Raw genomic sequence first — 22167 nt, 5'->3', positions numbered from 1 at the left:
AGGAGGGAGGAAGAACAAATTTGAAAAGTAGGGGTGGAAGGTTTAAGTCTTCCCCTTCCACACATGGAGGTATCAGTCAAGATTGCATTCCCATGTGCTTAGAGTAATGCATCTCTCTCTCTCTTTCACACACACACACAAACACAGGCAGCTGCCTCCTATTTACAGAATTACAGTGTTGGAAGGGGCCACAGTTACAGAGTTGGAAGGGACCTCTACATTGTGCAAGAAAACTAAACCATCCTTGAGAATTGGCTATCCAGTCTCTTTAAAATCTCCAGAGATACAGAACCAGAGCCTCCGTAGATAGACTGTTCCACTATGACACATATCATACTATCAGGTAGTCATATTAGTGATGTTGCCCTCAGGCTCTTTCCAGAGATCACTCTCGTATCTTGTATGGCTATGAATTCTTTAGTCTCAATATCTGAAGGGCACAGACTATTCTATGCTGTTATAAGTTATACATATGCAAACCAGTGCCATCCATAAACCTGCATTTGGGGTCTCCACCCAGAGGCATATAATAAATGCAGATGAAGTTCTGTTGTTTTTGTTGCAGACTTGTTACATCTGTGAAGAACAGGGCCGGGAGAGCAAAGCGGCTTCTGGAGCCTGCATGACTTGCAATCGTCATGGCTGTCGGCAAGCCTTCCATGTTACCTGGTGAGTCCATAACTGTATGTTTCAAAATCACTTTCTTCCACCCCAGTTTCTGTTCCCCAACCTACCAATTTCTTCCATCACTTTTATGAATCTGTGAAATACTGTTAGCTAGTAAGAATGAAGAACTCCGCTGACTGGTTGTAGCTTCCTTTGGGATCCTGAAAGTTTTATGGATGTTTTCCTTCTGGGTTATTTTCCCTCTTTAGTGGTGTCTCTTAAGAAGACTATTTCCACCTTGCCCTCCCAACCTCCTGTTATTTATCCAATGAAAATCATAACTCTTCATTATCATTTCAAATCTGCATAGAGGGATGGCCATCACTTTGGCCATTTAATTTTCAGTCTTGTTTCCTTATAAATAACATGTCCATTGCCTTTGCACCAAAAATAAAACAAGAACTCTAGGGAGTGTTTTTTTTTTAAAAAAAAATTGGGAATGGGGATAGGGGTAGGGTTTACATTCCTGAGGGAGACATGGAAAGCAGGAAAATATTTAATGCTGCTCTACTGTTTCTCCGCCACACCACATTTCTGATCGAGTTTTGTCCAAACTGTGGCATGAACACAACTGCGGAAAGTGACTTAGAAGGAGGCTTCTGGGAAAACAGTGGAGAGCAAAAGAGGAAATATGCATCCTGCCCCTCCCTTCCATTTCTTCTCCTATAAATCTCACCCCATGCTGCTTTTTTAGACGCTCCAGAGAGGCCTGGATTCCTGGCCCAAGTTCATTGACAGATTTCTTATTTAGTGAAGAAATAGACAGCGGGGCAAAAGAGGCATGAATGAACAGCAACTTCCTTCTGATAAAGGACAGGGCCCAACAGAATATATATGACCCTTCCAGGTTTTTCACTCTCTTTTTTTTTTTGAAAAAGTGGGTTAGCTCCACTCCACAGATCAGAGGCTTCGGTGTGGGCATTTAAAAATTGAATCTTCTTCCCTTCACCATATCCTTTTTTTTTTTTGTATCAACAACAGCAAGGAAAAAGACAGACAATAGACGAACCATTAACTGTTAATAAACAAAATAAATCTTCTTATCCCTAATTAATTTACTCCTGTTAAAACATTAGGGTATACTCCACCAACATGTACTATATGATGGCAGCTTGAGTCGATCTTGTCTCCTCTCTGATGTTATCAGATGGTATGCAAAATTTTGGATAATGTGCTCATGCAAAAAATAAAGTAAGAGCAGGTCTGCAGGTCTCAGATCTTCATTTACAAATCCGGATGGGGGTTGGCAACCACCAAGAGTAGCTAGAAGATCTATGTATTGTTTTTTTAGTTGTTAGCTCGGTAACCATTTCAGGGCTGATGGCTCAGCTATTAGTGTCCTGGACAGGGGTGAGGTGTGTGGAGTAAATTATTTCTCTTATTTATATAACTTCTTTAAAAGGTCAGAAAAGTTGTATTAGCGAGTTAGGGAGATCAAAACCTGCTTTGGCCATGATGCCAGGGCTCAGTTCACACGTTCATTTCCATATTTCAGTGCTCAAATGGCTGGACTTTTGTGTGAAGAAGAAGTCTTGGAAGTTGATAATGTGAAATACTGTGGCTATTGCAAGTACCATTTCAATAAAATGGTGAGTCATTACCTTCTTGTTATAACCATAAATAAAATTTAGATGTTTCCCAAGGTTTAATGGAAGCTACGGATATAAGCCTGGGGATTTTTGCATGTGCTTTATTCCTGGGTTATGATCTTTAAGTTACTGGTCTTTAAGTTCAGCAGCTTAAATCACAGAAAGTGCCAAAACACCCAATTCAAAACTCGATTTCAACAAAGGAGACCAATGAGGCTGCAAATGTAGGAGGGGACATTGGCAGTGAGTATGAGGGAAAGATTACAGTTATTAAAACGAATATGTACAACTTCTTGCAAGCCAAAGGCTCCCCTTGGGTTTTGAGAGGTGTCTTTGAGGCTGCTGCAAAGAACTAGTGCAGGATAAAGAAGTGTGCACAGAGAACAAAAATTATTTAGTCTTTTAATTTAATGTATAAGTACATGAAATACAAGTGATATATTATAGCCCATATACTGAATCATGTTCACATTCCATTACGTTAAAAGCAACAGTTCTGGGGCAAGTTTTGCATAAGCTCTGGAGGATAACTCCAAAGCTGTTGGAGATGGTGTATGGTACAAGACCTTGGGTTTTACATCTGTACTAGAACATTCTAACTGAGATAAAATCCTAAACATTGACTCTACTGAAAGCAAACCATTGGTTTTAGCAAGATGATAGTGCTTTGAGGGAGGCTTTCCTTCCAGTGACTATAAATACACATTCCTTTTGCTGATAGGTTTTTAGTTTTGGAAACCTGCAGTTCCTGAAGTATCAGATGAAACACTTACTTTTTAAAAAAATCCCTTCACCTACATGAAGGAATTTTCATCTTTCTGCAGCATTAATGCCTGCTTCTTCCATTGAACCCCACCCATTTAGATTAAGTGAGAATGTCATCTTAATCCAGGTAATTGTATTACCTAATTTTAAAAAATGGAACAGAATGCTTTCTCTTAGATTTTTTTGCAAATTATTTGTAGATCTTCCCTTTTCTGCACAATTTGCAACCACTAACATTGTTTTTCCCAAATGTTAAAACTATTTCTTGTTTGGGCAAGATTAATACCCAATGTGGAGTAATACTAATCCATTTTTTCTGCAATATCAGTCGGCTTCCCTAGGCATTTTATTTTGATGGTTTTTCTTGTCCTGTAGTTTTCAACAGCACAACCTAATTGAAGATTTCCCAGAAAGCAGGGACCAAAATAAGACATAATGGCACAGCCATATTGGTTTACTTGTATCTGCCATGTTCATGAATAAAATAGGGATCGCATCAGCAAAATTACATAAGAATAGCATATTAAAGTTAAAACAGCATATTAATAAGAAATTAAACCCCTGCTCAGTAACACCAACTTCTGTCAACTGAAGCTTTAGTTGAACCCTTCCATACCAAGATTTCCATGTTTCTTAAAAATAGATTAAAACACCACCAAAAAGGCATGAGAAGACAGGAAAGCAGAACCTCCCTCTCCCTAATATATGTTCCATCATTTTTCTTTTCTGGTTCATTCTTGTCTATGAAGGAAGCTGGGATAAAAGTGGCCAAATAGAAGTCTGCTTGCTCTGAAAATGGACCGATTTCAGGTGAACACCCTTGCTAAAGAAGATGACAATATTGGGTGTCGACTGGGGTGCTAATGGTTCCCAATTTCCTCCCCCCTCAAAAAAAATTGTCTTGCCCTGAAGTCAGCTTTACCCACTTTGAAATGGGGCCTGATATTGTGTGGTATTGTATGTTTGCGTAAGCAGAATTGTAGTATCTGGCTTGCTGTGGTCTAGAAAGCTACGTATCTTGCCTGTTCCAAATCTGTTCATGCCAGGGGTATGCTGCCACTTCTTGGTTTCTCATGAAACTTCCAGAATGACAGGAGAGGAGGGAGAGCATGCAATTCTCTATGAGCATTTGTGAGGGGAATTAGCCTGTCCACTACTTGAACTTTATACTAAAACATTTAGTTACCCTAACACACCACAGGTTAAAAGGAATGTCTCCAGTTTATTCAGCCTAGAACACAAAGAATTGTTTTAGAATTAATGCCAAGTTCTCCATAGGATGCCAATGCCATGTCTATATCTAGAAAACTACCTGATCGCTATATCCAGAAAACTAACATTTCAGGGAGAAAGTTAGGCCAGATCTCATTGCCCCAATCTTGTACAGAATATTCCATAACTGACCACAGAGGATTCCTCAACTGTAGTGTAAATGTAGTTTTCTAGTGCACAGTACAGGTAAGTCAAATGCTTGGATCAGCGAATGGCTTCCTGTGCCAAAGAGATGTCTCAGCTTTTAGTTTTGCCTTGCATTCTGCACAGGAAGATGCTGACTACCTTTAAAACAAATAAATGAGACATGTGCACACAGCTGTAGATTTGATATTCTTGAGGTGGCATCTATAGCAGAATCAGTTAAGACAAATGCTAGGATGACTTTGGTTCTTTGGGTGGTGCTCATACAATGGCATTAGGGAGAGACCAGTATTCAGGGCAAGCTGGGGAGAAGCTAATCCATAACTGGAAATCAAGCATGACTTCCAGATAAGAATGATGAATAGCCCAAGTATTCTCTCAAAAATGAAATACCCTGCCTTCCATTATTCATGATCAAGTACACTCCTGTGGATATAATCTGAAGTAATTTTTCGGAAGGGAAGAATAATGCTGATTCTGAGTAGGTTGCCTCTCCTGTTACCAGGATTTAAAGGAAAAGCCTCCACATCATCATATCCCTCCCACCCCCCCAGCCCTCTGATTAGTGCCCTAGCCATGGGGCGTTCTATCATGAAATAAGCTGGATGTGAGCACTTACTCCTATATTCTTGTGTAGACCCTACTTCTCATTGAGTTTTAAGCAGGTAAATGGCTAGCTCAGCCTTATCCAACCAGCATCTTCCACATGTGTTGGACTATGACCGTACCAGCTAAGGTTGTGAGACTTATAGTCCATCATATCTGGAAAGCACTCAGCTTGGGAAGGCTAAACTACTGGATCATAAACTTGAGGACAAATCTCTCTCTCATTCTGCTTCTCAGGATCTGTCTCTGGTGGTGTCCATTGCATTTTATCTCCTAGTAGGTAACTTCCTAACTTTAATTCATGAGTTTTTATTAGGGAAGTGAAGACCAAGCTAGATAGCTCAGTAATAAAGCAGAAGATCCCAGATTCATTCCTGGCATCTCTAAATAGATTTCTACCTGAAATTCTAGAGTGCTGTTCCCAATGACTGTCAATGGTACACTAGCACAATACAGTATAGCATAGTATAAATATAGGACAACACAGAATAGTTAGATGTGCCAGTATAGAGCAGTGTCCTAGGTTCCTAATTAGAAAGTTCTTTTAAGACTAATTATCATCCACAAGCATTTGCTTTGAGGTTTGGGATTAAGAAATGGCATTCCTGGAGAACATGTTTAGCAGCTGTTCCTTGCAAGCTGCATTCCTCCCCTAAATTATGCTTTTCTCCAACATGATGAAAAGACAACCATGTCTTTTGGAAAAGACAACCATGTCTTTTAGCACTGGTTTGATTGCTGATAAAATATGTATGATTAACATTGGACAAGAGGGTATAGAAAAAAAGAGTTAAATATTCCCTCTGAAAGCAACACTACTGATCTTCTTAGCAGTTACTATTAAAACAACGACTTCAGAGATCTGTGGTCTTGCCTCTTATGTTGTCTGTTTTTGAGGCTGATAAAAAGGTGATGGCTTGCTATGAGTCATTTCTATTAAGCTTTTGGGCTGACCAGGGTTTTAGGCCAGATCTTGTGGGCCAGCTTGGCTCTTTTTCTTCTAAGACTAAGTCATGGCACTGAAAATGAGCTCTGGCAGCTTGAAGAATCTCCAGCCTGGAGCTTGCTTGGCAAAAAATGTTAGTGGAAACCTCTAGGAAGAAGAGGTTTTTGTAAATCATAAAACCAAACTGCTACAGTATAGGTAGTAGAATCCTATCAGTTCTTCCTATTTGCTTTTACTTTTCTCTTCTGCTCCCATCTGACCCAACATCCTCTCCCTAATTCCCACTTGCCTCCAGAAGACATTGCGCCATTTTGGAGGTGGTTCTTTTATTGGAGGAAGGAGGAGTCGGTCAGCATCACCTACACAAGAGAAGCATGTGTCTCATCATGAGAAACCAAAGAAGGTAAGAGAGAAGAAGATACATGAAAAAGTAAAATACAGAGGGTACACACCAAGGGTTGAAAGTAAGTGCACATATTATTTGGTGGAATATGTTTTTCAGGATTTAGCCTTTCTAATGCCAAAGTGGATTAAATCAAATAGGCAAGCTTTATCAAAGTTTGTCTGCATTCTTTCTTTTCTTCCCCACCTGTCAAAATTTGTATTGGTTGCATAATTCAACATCTGGAAAATATTATTTGCTAAAATAATTGGATACTTCCAGGTAACAATGAGGGCAACATTTGGGTTAATTTATACTTCTTTTCACAAACTCAATTCCACATTCAGCAACTAGCTAAAAGCAGAAGCTTTACAGACTCAGCAAGGTTAGATAACTTACTCTATTGCAGACAAGAAGGAAGTTGGAGATATGCAGAAGATCCACCTACTGCAGAAATCCCTCTCTGTCTGTATATGCTCCAAGGTTTAATCCAGGCTTTTTTCTTCCACACTTATGAGTCTATGGGAAATGGAAAACAACCTTGTTAATTTCATGACTGTTTTCTTTCTGTGTCTCTCTCAGTAACTCTGAGCCAGTTGAGAAGCCTGGTGAAATAAATAAGTTTTGTCACTTTCATCATCTTTTGCAAACTACCTACTATGGTCCATTTGTAGAAGTTGTAAGTTTTAACTGCTTTCAAAAGATGGTGGTACTCAGAAGAAAGATGGTCCTACCAGAGATGGGATGGTAGGACTGCACAGTTATCAATGTCACTAATTCTCCATTGGCACAGCTTTTTCCCACCAGTCATCCACCAGAAATACTGAAATTGAAATCTGGGAATTCCCAGCCATCATGGCCATTTGCCATGTTGTTAGGAATGTTAAGAGATGCAGCCCACATCTGGAAGGCACCAGTTAGGGGAGGCTGGAATAGCACAACTGTCAGATTACATCTGAAAATATTTTGCTGCAATAGACAACGGAAATTGCTTTTTAAAAGAACTTCAAGTAAATGGAACAACATGGGAACAGAGACATTTCAGATGAATGAATGAATAGAATTATCTTTTCCTTTTTTTATGAAATCAGACCTAAAAAGGATTTAACTGAACAAATCTACTGCAATATAATTCAGTGGGATTTACTTCAGGATGGAAGAAGTGGAAACATTGGATGGAGAAAGAAATCTGGGATTGGACTTAATTTTCAATTTTATAAATAGTTCTCCAATACCCTGGGCTTGTCAGAGGAATGCATTCCCAGGTATTCTACCCTCTTAACTGTAGCTGAATGGATAAGGGCCAAATGTTGCTGCTTTTGCTATAGAGCAATTTGTACAGATAGAAAAATCCATCTGTAATATCCCATTTTGCCCTACATCAAGTATGGTGTGGGCAGATCATACTAAGAAGTAGAACAAAACTGAGAAGCTATTTTTAATGCTAGGACTTGAAATTCAAGAAGAAATATTAAAGACAACCATATGCAAGGTGCCTTCATAATAGCATCTGCTCTCCCCACTGCTACCACCCACTCCCTCCCCAAAAAAGTCTGGAATTAAAGTTTCCAAGTAAGTGGATATGGCTTACTGGCATGACTTAAACTTCAGTGTCTTTTTGTAAAATTAAAATTTATCTGGAACAATAGTAGGACCAGCTTCCATGCCCTTGCAACAGAGACAGGGGGTTCATACTTATTCCTGTCAAGACGCTTAATCCATTTTAGAAGTCAAACTCCTATGTCCAAAAAACAGACTACACATGATTGTTGTTGCTTCTGCAAAATGGTGGCAAGTTTTCTCTTCATTAGAAACTGTACTGTTTGCTGGCAGATAGCCTAGCCCATGTCCTTGTAATGCAGGTATATTGGCTTGGGTGCTCTCCTAAAGTCATCTGCTGCCGGGGAAAGTAATGGAAACAGGAAAGGAAAAAGAGAGGCAGGAGGAAACTTGGCATGGTAAATGTGGTAATGGAACAAAGTGTTTTATATGACACGAGGCAAAAACAAATCAGAAGGATGAGTGGGATGACAGGCAACTTGGAAAAAAAGAGGCAACACCAGATAAGCTATGGAAGGAAGAGGCTATATTTACATGAACTTCGATGGAAAGAGAAGAAGAGTAAAAGCAATATCTTCATTTATTTTAAAATGTTAGTGAGAGATGTTGGCAGATTGCTAGGAAAGCCTTTGGCCCAGGAGAGATCAGAAAGGTCACACACCAGGCATTTCTATAAAAATAATTTTATTTACAAACATATTTACAGGCTCTCAGTGAGAGCTGCTTAACTCTCTACATGCCTACACAGAAGGGAAACTGAAACTAAAACAAGTCCAGGCAAGTTCTTTCCCCCCAGGTGCAAAAATTAACATCCAAAAAGGGGACAATTAAATTCAACCTCTTCACCCTGCCAAAATGATTAGTTACCATAGTAACCTTAATCTGTAGTAGAAAACAATATATTAACACTCCCCTTTTTATACTACAGAATAAGATGCCAACCAATTTTCTTTGACAACTCTGTATGTCTTGCCATTCACATTTTAACATTATCTCCCCTTTGGTTTAACAGAAAGCTACCATCCTTCTCCCTGTGTTTTTCCAAACCTAGGTTATTGGTTATATTTCCAAGGCTTTTTAACGTGAAATGGCTTTTCATGCAGGCTTCAAAATCAAGCCTTTGTTTTTCTGTTGATGTGAACAGCAGCAAATCATCAACATAAATGCAGATACATACAGCCTTGTTTGTCTTTCTTCATAATATACACATGGATCTGCTTTTCCTTTTTCAAAACCAAAATTCTGCAGTTTTTCATCTAATTTTTGGTTCCAGGATCTAGCAGCTTGTTTTAACCCATAGATTGACTTCTGCAGTTCACAGACTAGATTCTCCCCTTTTTCATAGCCAGGGGGTTGCTGCATGTATAATCTGTGGTCAAATCACCATAGAGAAATGCAGTTTGAATGTCATAGTGGTTAACTGACATTCCTTTGAGTGCAGCAATTTTTAACAGTAATCTAATTGATTCACCTTTAGTAACTGCTGCAAAAGTCTTGTCAAAGTCTAAATCTTTCCTTTGAACCCTTCTGCAACTAATCTTGCTTTATATTTTTGGATTTTGCCATCAGCATCCCTTTTCAGTTTGAAAACCCACCTACAACCTAGACAGCGTTCATTGGGAGGTAGATTTACCAGTTTCCATGTTTTATTTTCTTTCAAGGATGCTAACTCCTGTTGCATGGCAGAATGCCAATTTTGTGCAATCTCAGGTGGTAAAGCATTCACTTGTTCTAAAGACTCAGGTTCTGTGAATATGTGAAAAGCCTTTACTGTTTCAGCCTGAAAACGTGATGGAGGAACGCCTTTATTACTTCTCTGAGATCTGCGAGGTAATACAGGGCTTAAATTTTGACTCCTATCACTTTCCTGAGAAGCATCTGTCTCATCAGACAGATCTTCAGTTTGCTTTTCTGGTTTAATGTCCTCATCAGGCAAAAAATCACCATCAGCAAGTCCTTGCTGTTCTCTTGTGGTGGTCAGGTCAACTGGAGAGCTAGAGTTTAATCTCCCCCAGTTTTGTTCAGCAAAAGAAGTGCTTTTGCTAATTATTAATTTATCTCCCATTATGAACCTGTAGCTCCTTTGGCTTTGTTCATAGCCAACAAAGATGGCTTTCTTTGTTGTGGGGCCTCCTTTCCTTCTCTGTTGTTTTGGAATATGAACCCAAGCAGTGCTACCAAACACTCCAAGATGGTTTACCTTTGGTTTCACACCATAAAACAAATGGAATGGAGTGTCCTGAATCACAGAGTTATACCATCTGTTTTGTACATAACAGGCAGTAGATATTGCCTCTCCCCAATACTTAAAAGATAAATGTGAATCCTTAAGCATGCATTCTATCGCATTTTGCAAGGTTCTGCCCTTTCTTTCAGCAACACCATTTTGCTGAGGGGTGTAAGGGTTAGAAAGAATTTGTTCTATCCCCTTTTCCACTAGGAACCTTTTGAATTCGTGAGAAAGGTACTCTCCTCCCCTATCACATTGGAGTGCAGATACAGGCCTAGGGAATTTTCTATTTGCCCATGTCACAAAACTTTTAAATTTCTCAAATGCCTCATCTTTATGTTTTAAGATGTAGGTAAATGTGTATCTTGAGAAATCATCAATGATGGTCATTGCATACCTTGCATGTCCAAGACTTGGAGCAAAAGGACCAATAATGTCAGAGTGTACAATTTCCAAAGGTCTAGTTGTAACTCTGTCACTGTGCTTACTCACAGGAGCTTTTAGTGTTTTGCATTCTTTGCAAACTACACAGTCTAAGTATTTATCACAGGGTTTTATCTTTAGGTCAGCACACAGCTGTGGCATTTGTGCTATATACTTGAAATTAGCATGACCAAATCTCCTGTGCATCAGGTGTACACATTGGTCATGATATGGAGTGTTGCCAACTGCAGCCTTGCAGCTTGGCTTCCTTGCATTTTGCACAATGTACAAGGAGTCTTTTAATATACCAGTAGCACATAATTTCCCATTTTTACGTATCTCACAACCATTTTTCTTAAATGTTATGATATACCCTGTTGCATCCAATTGTGCCACAGATAAAAGGGTCGACTGTAAATTTGGCACATACAACACACCTTTTACAATTTCTCCCAAGCAGGATAAATACAAGTCACCTTGTCCCAAAATTTTAGTCACAGACCCATCAGCCAAAGATATACTTTGTCGTTCAGTTTTAGACAGTGACACAAAAGAGCTTTTACAATTACATAAATGACAATTGGCCCCAGAATCTAACACCCATACATCAGAATTACCCTTCTCAGCAACCTGTGCAATTTGGCTTGTCTGAAGAGCCTTCTTCTGTGTTGCCCTTGTGTTCTTCTTCTCTGTCTTCCTATTCTTGGGTCTCAAGGCACAGTCTTTCTGCAAATGTCCAGCTGAACCACAGGTGAAGCATCGCTGGCTGGCTAGTGCTGTGGCCTCAGCTTCCTTTCCCTTCTTTTCCCTTGTTTTCTGGTATTGCAGCTTTCCAGAAGAGATGGGGGGGGGATCTTTCCTCTCTCTTCTCCCATTCAGCGAGTAAGCGCTGTGTAACATACGATGGGGTGAGGTCTGCTTCAGGCATAGCCTCCAGGGTACAAATCAGTGTGTCCCACGTTTCATTCAGTGAGGACAGGAGGATATAGGATTTTGTGAGAGGTGTAAATTCCATTCCTCTCTCCTGCAACTCAACAAACAGCTGCTGAATATAATGCAGGTGCTCAGGAAGGCTATCTCCTTCTGCAAGGTAGGCTTTGTACAGCTTTTTTGTCAGGGTAACTTTACTCCCTGCTGTTGCCTTTACATATAAGTCTCTCAAAGCGTCCCAAAGTCGCTTTGCAGACTGCATACCTCGCACGTGGACTAGCTGATTGTCCTCAACTCCCAGGATAATGGTGGCTCTAGCCCACTCATCCTGTCTAAGCCATTCAGCACTGGGATTTTGTGGGGTTTGCTCACCAATTGGCAGCCAAAGATTCTCTCTGTGAAGATACATCTCCATTTTCAGGGCCCAATTCAAATAGTTGGTCTCTGATAGGCGCTCCAGAGGCATCGCTGAGGGCTGGGAGGTAGCCATGGCTTCTTCCTTCTTTTGCAAGTCACCTCAGCTGGCTTCTTTGTCCTGTAGACCGGCAGTTGCTGGAAAATCTCCAGGTGGCTCCAAAGAAAATCTTCACAGGTCTTTGCTACCTGCCTTTAAATTGTGCATGAGGTGTGGAGCTGATCTCTCTATTCTCTCTGGGTTTTACTGGGCTGTTTACTGGGCCCATAACCTGTTGGCAGATTGCTAGGAAATTCTTTGGCCCAGGAGAGATCAGAAAAGTCACACACCAGGCATTTCTATAAAAATAATTTTATTTACAAACATATTTACAGGCTCTCAGTGAGAGCTGCTTAACTCTCTATATGCCTACACAGAAGGGAAACTGAAACTAAAACAAGTCCAGGCAAGTTCTTTCCCCCCAGGTGCAAAAATTAACATCCAAAAAGGGGACAATTAAATTCAACCTCTTCACCCGGCCAGAATGATTAGTTACCATAGTAACCTTAATCTGTAGTAGAAAACAATATATTAAGATACTATAAAAGGTATTTGTTGTTTGTCCTTTCTGAACTGCCGCTTGTCCTGTCATCTCCCTACCTCAGAAATGTGGAGCAGGATTTGATGATGCACAACAAGGCGAAAAGGGCAAGCTGGACAATTGGGCTGTAGAAGGAATCCCTGGCATTTCCACTTCTGTTTCAACAGAAAATAGAAAAGTCTGTGTCTGATGTCCTTGTTGTATTCCCACAGCAACAATCCAGTTAAATGGGGTGATATCAAGGCATATCTTGTGTATCTCTGATAGTGTCTTTATGGCTCTGACAGGATCTGCCATTGCTGTGTACCCTTGCACACACAACTGTTCTTGACAGGATTCATCACATAAACAGTGGTTTGTTTAAACATGGTTTACTGAAAACTACTATTGGTTGGGTTTGCAGAACACACTAAGCCATAAAACATTATTTAGAAGCCATGATTGCTTGAGTTCACACAACACTGTAAAGCTAAACCAACAAACCACATTATGGCTGATCCTAGCCATCACACCCTTGGTGCTGGGAACTGAAATGTGGATTTTGGTTCCCAGAATTCTCAGTGTGACATGCTGGCTGGGGAATTCTAGGAATCGTGGTAGATGAACCTAACCTTTGAGTCTTATCTGCAGCCATAGTGCATCCTCTGTTGAAGTACAGGTAGGTCCTCGCTTAACAACCATAATTGGGACTGGCAACTCCATCGCTAAGCAATGTGGTCATTAAGCAAAATATCATGGGACCACAACAGACTTATGACTCACTTCCACCACAGTCGTTAAGTAAGACATCACATGACTGCAACTTGCGATTTTACTGCCGGCTTCTCCATTGACTTTGCTTGTTGGAAGCCAGCTGTGAAGCACGCAAATGGTGATCATGTGATTGTGGGGATGCTGCAACATTGTAAGTGCGAGGGCTGGTCATAAAGTTGCTTTTTCAGCACCGTCATAACTTGAAATGTTTGCTAAACAGGTCAGTCGTTAAGCGAGGACTACCTATACTGAATGAGATACCACGTTTGCAGTCAATGTCCACCATGTCTTTATTTGTTCCCTTTCCAATGGTGTCTGATCTTAATGAACAATTGATGAGCTGTTAAGCTGCCTCCAAAACAACACATGAATCAATCAAATTCAAACCCCACCCCACTATGTTTTGCCAAGCCAAGCAATTGTAAAAAAGAACATCCATGCTAAATCTAGTGCGGCATTCCATTCTCACATTATGTTTCTGAGTAACTGATATTCAGGGCAATATCATCTCTGATATGGGAAGTAAAATATACTTTAGTTCTCCTGACTAGCAGCATCTGGGACTTCATTTGGCTTAACTAATAATTCATTTAAATTTCCTACTGCTTTGCTTGTGCACTACTTGGCAGCGGTGGCTGTGGCAATATGGTAATTAGCTGGACCGGCTTCTATCAGTTTGAGAATACAGAGGCTTTCAAGTAAATTCTTTAATCTGAAGAAAAACTGAAAGTACAAAAAGCTATTTCTGAAATCTGAAAGAGCGAACAGAAATAGGCCCATCTTTTAAAAATGTTTTTAGATTTTAACTTTTTTTCTTTCTGCAGTATCAGACAGAATCAAAGTAGTTAAAATCTTTAGTATTGTGGTTTTCCTTGCTATATCCTGAGAACACACCAGAGAGTTATTTTTACATTTCACTCTTGTTTTCCCAGAATTAGTAAACCTCAGCAAAACCAGAGTATATGAAGTTCACAATCTGCAGCTAGAGGCTCAGTGATTGAAGATATATACTTGACACCGGAGTAGCAGATAAAGGAAGAGAGTTCCAAACCAACTTTCTTCCTGAATTTCCAGTTGTTTAGAAAATTTTCTGCCAGGATTTTAATTTTAGTACCAGTCATTTTTATGGTGGAATATTAAATCATGTGAGCCATCTGAATTGGTTCAACTACTCACAAGTTTCCTGTTTCACTGAGGTCACAGTCCTATTCTTAGTGTTTGTGAATGTATCATGATGTAGGTAGATAAACCCTATAAGAAAGGCCAGCCTAAAGCAATTTAGCCTATAGTTACACTTCAAGTAATCACCATTGAATTCAATCCTGATTATAGCATTGTGCTGTCTGTGAATTTTAGGACTAATTTCTGTCCACTCAAATTGCCTGTGTTAACATTCTAGGCCTTTGTTGGCTAAACATTTGATACTCGTGACCTTTTTTCTTGAATTGATGTGTCTTGGTTGGAAGGATGCAAGCTGGCAGCAAATAGTTTATTATGCAGTGATCACAGAGTTCCTGATACAAAGATAAGAGTCCGAGAATCTCCAACCTTCATTGGAAGCTTAACAGGAAGAAGTTTTATAGTGGAAGAGGATAGACAAAAGTGGATCAAAAGGCAGACTCATCTTTGAGGGTTAGGGCTCCATCTTGCTGATGGAAACAGTGATGGAGATCTTTACTGATGTAATTATTTTACTAGCACAAGACATTTAGGAAATCATTAAATGTCAAGGGTTTCCAAACTTGGTCACCACTCTTATGCCACAAATTCAGTCCATTCCAGAACCCTTGACAGTTACAGGCATATCAAAAACAGTATCTGGGTCCATGTACTGTATAATGCTAAACCAAAATTTGGATAATGAATAAACCACTGTAGTGGGATGGCTTGCAATTAACATAAAAACATAATGCTTTGCAGATCCATGCACTTTATGTCAGCATTATGTGTAAACTAGACCATAGAGTCATATGTATCATATTTCATTGTATAAAATGTTATTCACAATAGCAAGTTAATAAACATTAACATAAGATAAGCCTGCCATAGTGAAAAATTATTTAAATGTGGAAGATTTAAGTTTCAAAGGCTGAAATACTAGTAGGAATGCAGGAATATTGAAGTAAATAAATTGTTCATTACCATTTAAAACCATAATGTTAACTCCTTTGCACTGAGACAGTCTGATTTTACACCCCAACCAGCTGCTTGTGTCCTAATATGCAACATATTCCTGTTTTATTTACTTACTGAATTTGTAGCCCATTTGTTTTGCTGCTCAAACCCTCTAAAAGTAAGTGTGTGTGTGTGTGTGTGTGTGTGCAGGCATACATGTGTTTATTAAAAATATATTGCTAAGCCATTTTGGACACATTACAAACACATTGATAAGACAAACTGCACCCACATGAATGAGCAACTAGACCAGTTTATTGCCCAAAGCCTTGCCTTAATAAAAATGTTTTTATCTGCCAGTAGAGAGAAGGAGTTAGCCTAACTTTCATTCTGTGGCCTGGGAGCAGGCACAGAAGAATATTCACACCAAATGTGCTTAGTGAAAAAACTAAGCGGCCCCCTCCTGTGGGTCTTAAAAGCCAGGCAGAATCCATAGGAAGAGCCTTGTCCGTCAAATGGCAATTTAAAGCTGTTTACCTCCAGGCTAGAAACCGGGAGACTGTGAGTTCTAGTCCCGCCTTACCCACAAAGCCAGCCAGGTGACCCTGGACCAGTAACTTTCAGCCCTAGGAAGCACGCAATGGCAAACCACTTCTGAAAAACCTTGCCAAGAAAACTGCAGGGACCTGTCCAGGCAGTCTCCAAGAATTGGACATGATTGAACAGATTAAAAAAACAAAACATCCTTTGTATTGCATTACAGTTGGATCCAGTAGCTAAATTAGTTTGGCTTCGCTGAAACCAATTCAAAATGTCCACTTGGAGTAACAACTTTTATTCATTTTGTAGAGACCCTAGGATAACTTAAGTTAAACCAGCAGGTCCATTCTGAGCCAAATTATTGGTATGGCATCCTGAATAAGAAAATAACCTCTAAGTTTGGAAATTCTTTGTTCAGGTATTATCTACATTGTGAACTTCTGGTTGGTCTAAGGGGAACCTCACTTTCCTAGACTTAAAATAGTATTGGCCTGCTATATAAGGTTGTTGTAAGGTTTGCAAGACATCAGAGGCACTTTTCTTTAGTTGCACATATCTAGGCCGAGATGGCCTGATTTACTGGGATATGACTGAGCAGAATTGAAAGTTTCATTTCAGATAGTGAGGTGGAGGATTAAAAATAGGAGAGACCTTTTTGTACACGCAAAGAGCTCCCACCATCCTTGACATTATTGTGTTCCAAAGCAATATTCCAGCATTGAACCCTGGTTAAAGTTCTGCCTTGCATGTGATTCAGAGGCGCTCACTTCTTCCGCCTTTGCCCCCCTCCTTAGGCATTCCCCACCCATCCCTCCACACATGTTTTTCTGGCTGTGCTATCATGTTTCACCAAGGCTGAGGGCGAGGGAGCCTGCATTCAGATAAAGGCTTGCCCTTGTTTGCAGAAGAGGAAGGGCAGCCCGTCAGGCAGGGCACACGAACAAACGTGCCAGACTGCCCCAGTGCTGTCTGCTTTTCCTTCAGTGCCCAGACTTACAGGAAGAGTTGGGGGTGGGGGTAAGCTGGGAGGATCTAATGGATAAGCCCTCACTGGCATCTGAAGAGCTCCTATTTCACTCACCCTGACGTTGGAGATCTACAAGTTAGTATGTGCAACGTGGGCACCGCCTTCCTTTGCTCACAAGATGAGAGCTCCCTTTCCTCCTCCCCTTCTTTGCTTTACTTTTTTTCTTCTCATCTAACCATCGGCCTTTTTCTGGGCTTGCTCCAGTGCCATCCCAACCCCCAGCTGCGTGAAACTCCCAGCACTGAGTGTTTTAAAAAAAAAAAGAGTTTCTTCTTGTTGGTGAACTTTGGGCAGTGAGATGAACTTGGCAACCCCAAAGTGATTTGCAAATCCGGGCATACCCAGGGCAATTTCTGCTGCAAAGGAGTGTGAAACGTCGGGAAGGTAGGGGTGGCCTTTTATTTTGAGGCATTAATTGTGGAAGCACCCCTTCCTCCTCTCAGACTTTCTAACTAATGACAATATGTATGTTGGGGGGGGAGAAGTTTAGCAAAGTCAGACAGATATGGAAACCAGTTTGTAGGGGTACCTGGGTGTCTGCATGTATACTGAAGGGAAATGAAAGGTCTCAGGGAAGGGAAAACAGGTACTTGGGAGCCAAAAGGGGAAACCTGTGGGGTGGGGGAGTGCTGATGGGTATATCAGAATGGCTGGGTGTATTTTCAGTTTGATTCTAAGATCCCACCACTAACATGCAAAGGGACACGTCCATGAGTGCTTTTGTACCTCCAGCGAAGAAATCCAAACTTTAAGAGTGTCTGTATGTGATTCTTAGTTTGCATGACTTCTCCTTTCATGCTCTATTTGGCATTTAAGGAGAATTTAATACTGGCAAGAAGCTTGTAGATGTGGGCAGGAAGCAAGCTATGCAGTAAGAAACAAGGCACAGACATTTATACAATTTCAAAAAATGAGTCTTTTTCCTTTAAAAACCATAAAGATTCCCCTGCTATGACATCATACCAGCCTTCAAGTTTCATGTCCTCATGATATACAGCAGTCATATTCTTAATGTTACCCTCCCACCATTTCCTAGCCTCTGATAGGCTAAGTCCCTAGAAAGCTAGTTCATATGTTGCATTTCTTTGGTATATCTATGTTAATTGATCTACCTTAAGCTAGGAGATTAAAACTGCATCTGTTAAAAGGACATTAGTACCCATGTTGATGTGTGCATTTTAAATCTACGCTTAAAACACAAAAGTAGCAAAAAGACAGTGACAGCCAGGATATTTTATGTTAATATGAATTATAAGTGGTGGAAATTAACATCAAAATGTCAGGTAAACAAAAAGTCTTTTGTTGGTATAAACAAATCTAATTTGGCATTGCAGGTTTATGAATACTTACTGGGACTAATGTCTACTGAACTTAGTAACAATTCTGTGCATAGGTTTGAACTGCATATATGTTACCTGGAAATACTGGGAACCAGATGTGTGACTATGTTGTTTATAAAATTACAGTGTTCTTTTTTCCTTTTAAATTTTTCTTGGATTCAAGGATCTTCTGTGGAACCACAGCACCTCCTTGGTGGTTGCCAGGCTATTTGCCCTACCGGGCTTTGGTGGTTCGTTTTAGATTCTTTTGATTTAAAATATGGGAAGCTGGCATTCTGTAAAGGAAATGCCAGCCTCCAACATACATTTATTTCCTAGATTTCTCTAGTCATCCCATATGCACATAGGCATTCTTAGAAAATATAAACAGTAGGTGGCTGCACCCCCGTGCTTTGTTTTGAAATGTGTCCATATGCCTAGAGTGAAAATAGAAACCAAAATAAGCTGGGATAACAGGAACCATCATGGGAAGGCACCTCAACAGCTTGCCTTCTGATTAATGGGTGTTTGTGGCCATTTTGTGGGGGCCCACAACTTGTTCTCAAAATATCAGATTTTATCTCTACTGCAAATTTCATTACCTCAGGGGTAAGTTTTCAAAAGCAGGTCCATGTAGAGCAGACTAAGAGGTGACTTAGTTCACTGTAGCCAAGGCCGCTGCCTCCGGGAAAAGGCACAACTGGCACAAAACTAGCCATGGCTTCCATCAAACTGTTCAGCAGTAGCTGTGGGTCTAAGACAACCTCCAAATCATGGACTTGCTCCTTCAATGGCAATGTGACCCTATCAAGAGCAGAGAAAGAGCTAGATCGTTTCTGGGTAAACAGTAACTCAGTCTTGCTGGGATTCAACTTCAGCGTTGTTTTCCATCTTATAGCCCCTGGGTATTGGGACAGGACTTTCCCCACATCACTATTCTGTCCCAGGGTCAGACAGACAGACAGACAGACAGACAGACACACACACACACACACACACACACACACACACACACTGTGTGTGTGTGTGTGTGTGTGTGTGTGTTTATCCTACCTTCATTATTTTTATAAAGAACTCAAGGCGGCAAACATACCTAATACTCCTCCTTCCTCTTATTTATATATCATCTGTATCATCCTATTTATATATCATCTCCTATATATCATCTCAGATGAACAAATGACTGCTTCCACCAGCTTCATTTAAATGTTACATAGCAGAGAAGAATGCTGTGACACCCACCTTGCATTAGAGCAGCATTAGAGCAGGCAATCTCTCCTCCTCCTCCTCCCCCTACATTGTCCACTCAGGAAGGAGCAGAACCATTGTAAAACAGTGCCCAAACCTCCTCCTCCTGCAGGCATCCCAGAAGGATAACATGATTGATAGTATGGAATGCTGCTGGGAAATCCGAGAGGACCAAGAGGATGTATTCCCTCTGTCCAGATCTCTTTGAGGTCATCTACCAGTGCAACCAATGTAGTTTCCATCCCATGCCCAGATTTGCACCATGACTGAAAGGGAACATACTGTCTCTCCTTTGTTTGATAAACCCTTTCTCAGGCACAGGACCTTAACATCATCTGCTCCCTGCTCCTCCTCCATGCACAGCCTGGGCTCTACTACTGAGCATTTTCCAAAAATAAAAATTACCAATGAATCATTAAGGCATAAGAATATTATAGGAGTTGAAATCCATCCTTCTTTTAAACATAGCTCAGTCAGAAGGAAAACCGAAAGTCTTGCACGTGGGAAAAAGAAAGAAATGGTTGCTGATCCCCAACGGCAAATTGGCTGGCTCACAAATTTAATTTGTCTAAATCATTTAGAAGTAGCCTATGTCTTACAAGGAGAGCCAGCCCTTTCACCCAGACTGGCACAGACAAGCACCTTTATCAAGTAGTTGCAAATGAGTTGGTTAAACTCATTTGCTACATCTTCAGCAGGTTTGGGAGTATGATCTGATTTTTGCAAATTGCACTGCACAAAGGGGATTTCTGGTATAATTCCACTCAGAGTCCCTCTTGGGGGGGAGATGGGCGGTAGCAAAAATTTGAGAAATTAATTAATTAAGGTTTTTTTTTTAATAAAAAAAGTCACATCTCTAGTCCTCAGGCAGCAAAGGGATGTGAGCAGTGGTCTCTTGCTCATCTTTTTTGAACATAATGTGGCTTTGGATTTTCTGACAGTAAGTCAGAGTTTGCTGGGAACTGGAAGGGGTGTGTGTTTTGGCAGATGCTCTAGAGGAGGAGACAGGGCTTTAATGGATGGTAATGGAGAAAAACTATTTCTGAAATACAAAGTCTTCTGCCTGTATCACCTTTCCCTTACTTCTACCTTTCTCACCTGTTGCTGAGAAAGGCAAAACCTTATCTGTGTTTTTGGTCTTCCTTTTACAGAGTCGAAAAGACAAAGAAAGGCCTAAACAGAAGCACAAGAAGCATTCAGAATCACCCACCAATCTCACACTGTCTTCCACGCCCATAGTCCCTGAAAAGGTAATGAGAAATGCACGTAAGATGTTTGCAACAGAGGTCTGGGTTTTTTTACAGTGACAGCCAGTCTGTGTCTACTCCATATAGTACTTTGCCCAAACACACTCATGGTTGATGTTGGATGCACATTCAGCTTTCCAAAAAATTCAGGGTTTTTTGTTTGTTTAAAATGGGCCACGTTTCATGGCTCCAAAGATGGACTTACGAATGATGAAATCTGGAAATGAGCACTAATCACTCACCTCATTGTGCTGCATGGTTCCCTGTAGCTATTAAAAATACAGTGCAGCAAGTAAACACATGCTGAATTTTTTATTTGATTTTCCACATTGCAGAATTCACCCTTCTTTTAGACTCAAGTTTAAGTGCAGAATGAGAATTTTATACACAGCCTACTCGAGAACGCCCTTAAAAGTAGAAGAAAAGAAGGATAAGAGAGAGGAGAGGAAAAAATGAGGAAACAGTGTCTTGTCCCACACCACTTTGTTTCAGGTTCTAATTGCCCCCACCCTGCGCTTCCTTACTGCTTGGCAAATGGCAAGTCACAGGAATTCCATTTTGCAGCTGTGGCTGCTCACAACACAATCACTAAACTGAGCCCCCAGTGATTCTAGAAGCAAGTCCTAACTCGTTCTTGAAGCACATGTTCCAGTTCAAGCTTCCTGTAGCCTTAATAACTTAATAGCAGAGCTTTGCTTTCTCTGTGTCTTTCTGCAGTCCACTTGTAAGCCAGGAAGGAAAAGCAGGCTAGAACCAAACCTCACATTACTTATCTGTATCAGTGGTGGCCATTATCAGGCAAAACAAGGATACACAAAGCCTTTAGGAGAAATTTCATTTCCAGATCCTTTTTTCAAGGCTCTGGCAAGAGATTTTTCTGTGGAAAAACTCATCTTTCAGTCTCTCTTCTTTGTCCTGCCATTCTGGTGTTTAATCTGATCCAAGACAGCTGGATGCTTGCACACAGAGATTTTTGCCCTAAAGCATAATGTGGAACTAATGCATTATTGGGTTTTTAAGGCTGGAAATGGGTAATAGATTTGAAAAGAATAGAAAGTGGCACTGAGAGCTTGCTTTCCATTATCAGTGAACAGGAGTCTCTTTTGTCCTACTGTCACCTCAGGCCAAATGAGTTTTGCAGGGTTTTGAAGTAATACAGACCCCGCACAACCTGTTTACAGGAGGTACGTATGCTACAAGCAACAATCCCTCTCAAACTATCTAGTTGCATCTCCAGTCTTAAGCTTGCATACTCATTTTGACTTGAAAACAGCAGCATCTATAACAACCTGCCATGACTTTGAGATGACAAGACAGGCATGATGACATCATCCAAATGCCATAATTCTATGCTTGCATCTGTTGTCTGATACAAGTGTTTTAAGTCACTGTGTTTGCATGATCACATCA

At 40.5% G+C, this 22167-nt stretch overlaps 1 protein-coding gene and 1 long non-coding RNA gene across 4 annotated transcripts in view; one reads left to right on the top strand and one right to left on the bottom strand.

Moving 5' to 3' along the window:
- Window positions 1-17219, bottom strand: part of LOC134495364 (uncharacterized) — a 74337-nt gene extending 57118 nt beyond the window's left edge. Inside the window, exon 1 of one of the 2 annotated variants that reach the window (XR_010067805.1) lies at window positions 16998-17219. This is a non-coding gene — a long non-coding RNA (uncharacterized LOC134495364). The remainder of the gene's footprint in view (window positions 1-16997) is intronic. The other variant, XR_010067806.1, reaches the window with a different exon arrangement.
- Window positions 1-22167, top strand: part of MLLT6 (MLLT6, PHD finger containing) — a 107829-nt gene that overhangs the window by 26891 nt on the left and 58771 nt on the right. Inside the window, exons 5-8 of one of the 2 annotated variants that reach the window (XM_063300748.1) lie at window positions 566-669; window positions 2162-2255; window positions 6287-6391; window positions 20662-20760. In XM_063300748.1, coding sequence (XP_063156818.1) covers window positions 566-669; window positions 2162-2255; window positions 6287-6391; window positions 20662-20760 — 402 coding nt within the window. Of the gene's footprint in view, window positions 1-565; window positions 670-2161; window positions 2256-6283; window positions 6392-20661; window positions 20761-22167 lie in introns of both variants that reach the window. The other variant, XM_063300747.1, reaches the window with a different exon arrangement.

Source organism: Candoia aspera, chromosome 4 (genome assembly GCF_035149785.1).
Source record: "Candoia aspera isolate rCanAsp1 chromosome 4, rCanAsp1.hap2, whole genome shotgun sequence".
NCBI classification, from domain to species: domain Eukaryota; kingdom Metazoa; phylum Chordata; class Lepidosauria; order Squamata; family Boidae; genus Candoia; species Candoia aspera.
Note: the sequence above shows the minus strand (reverse complement) of the source record. Positions and strands in the feature narration are given on the sequence as shown.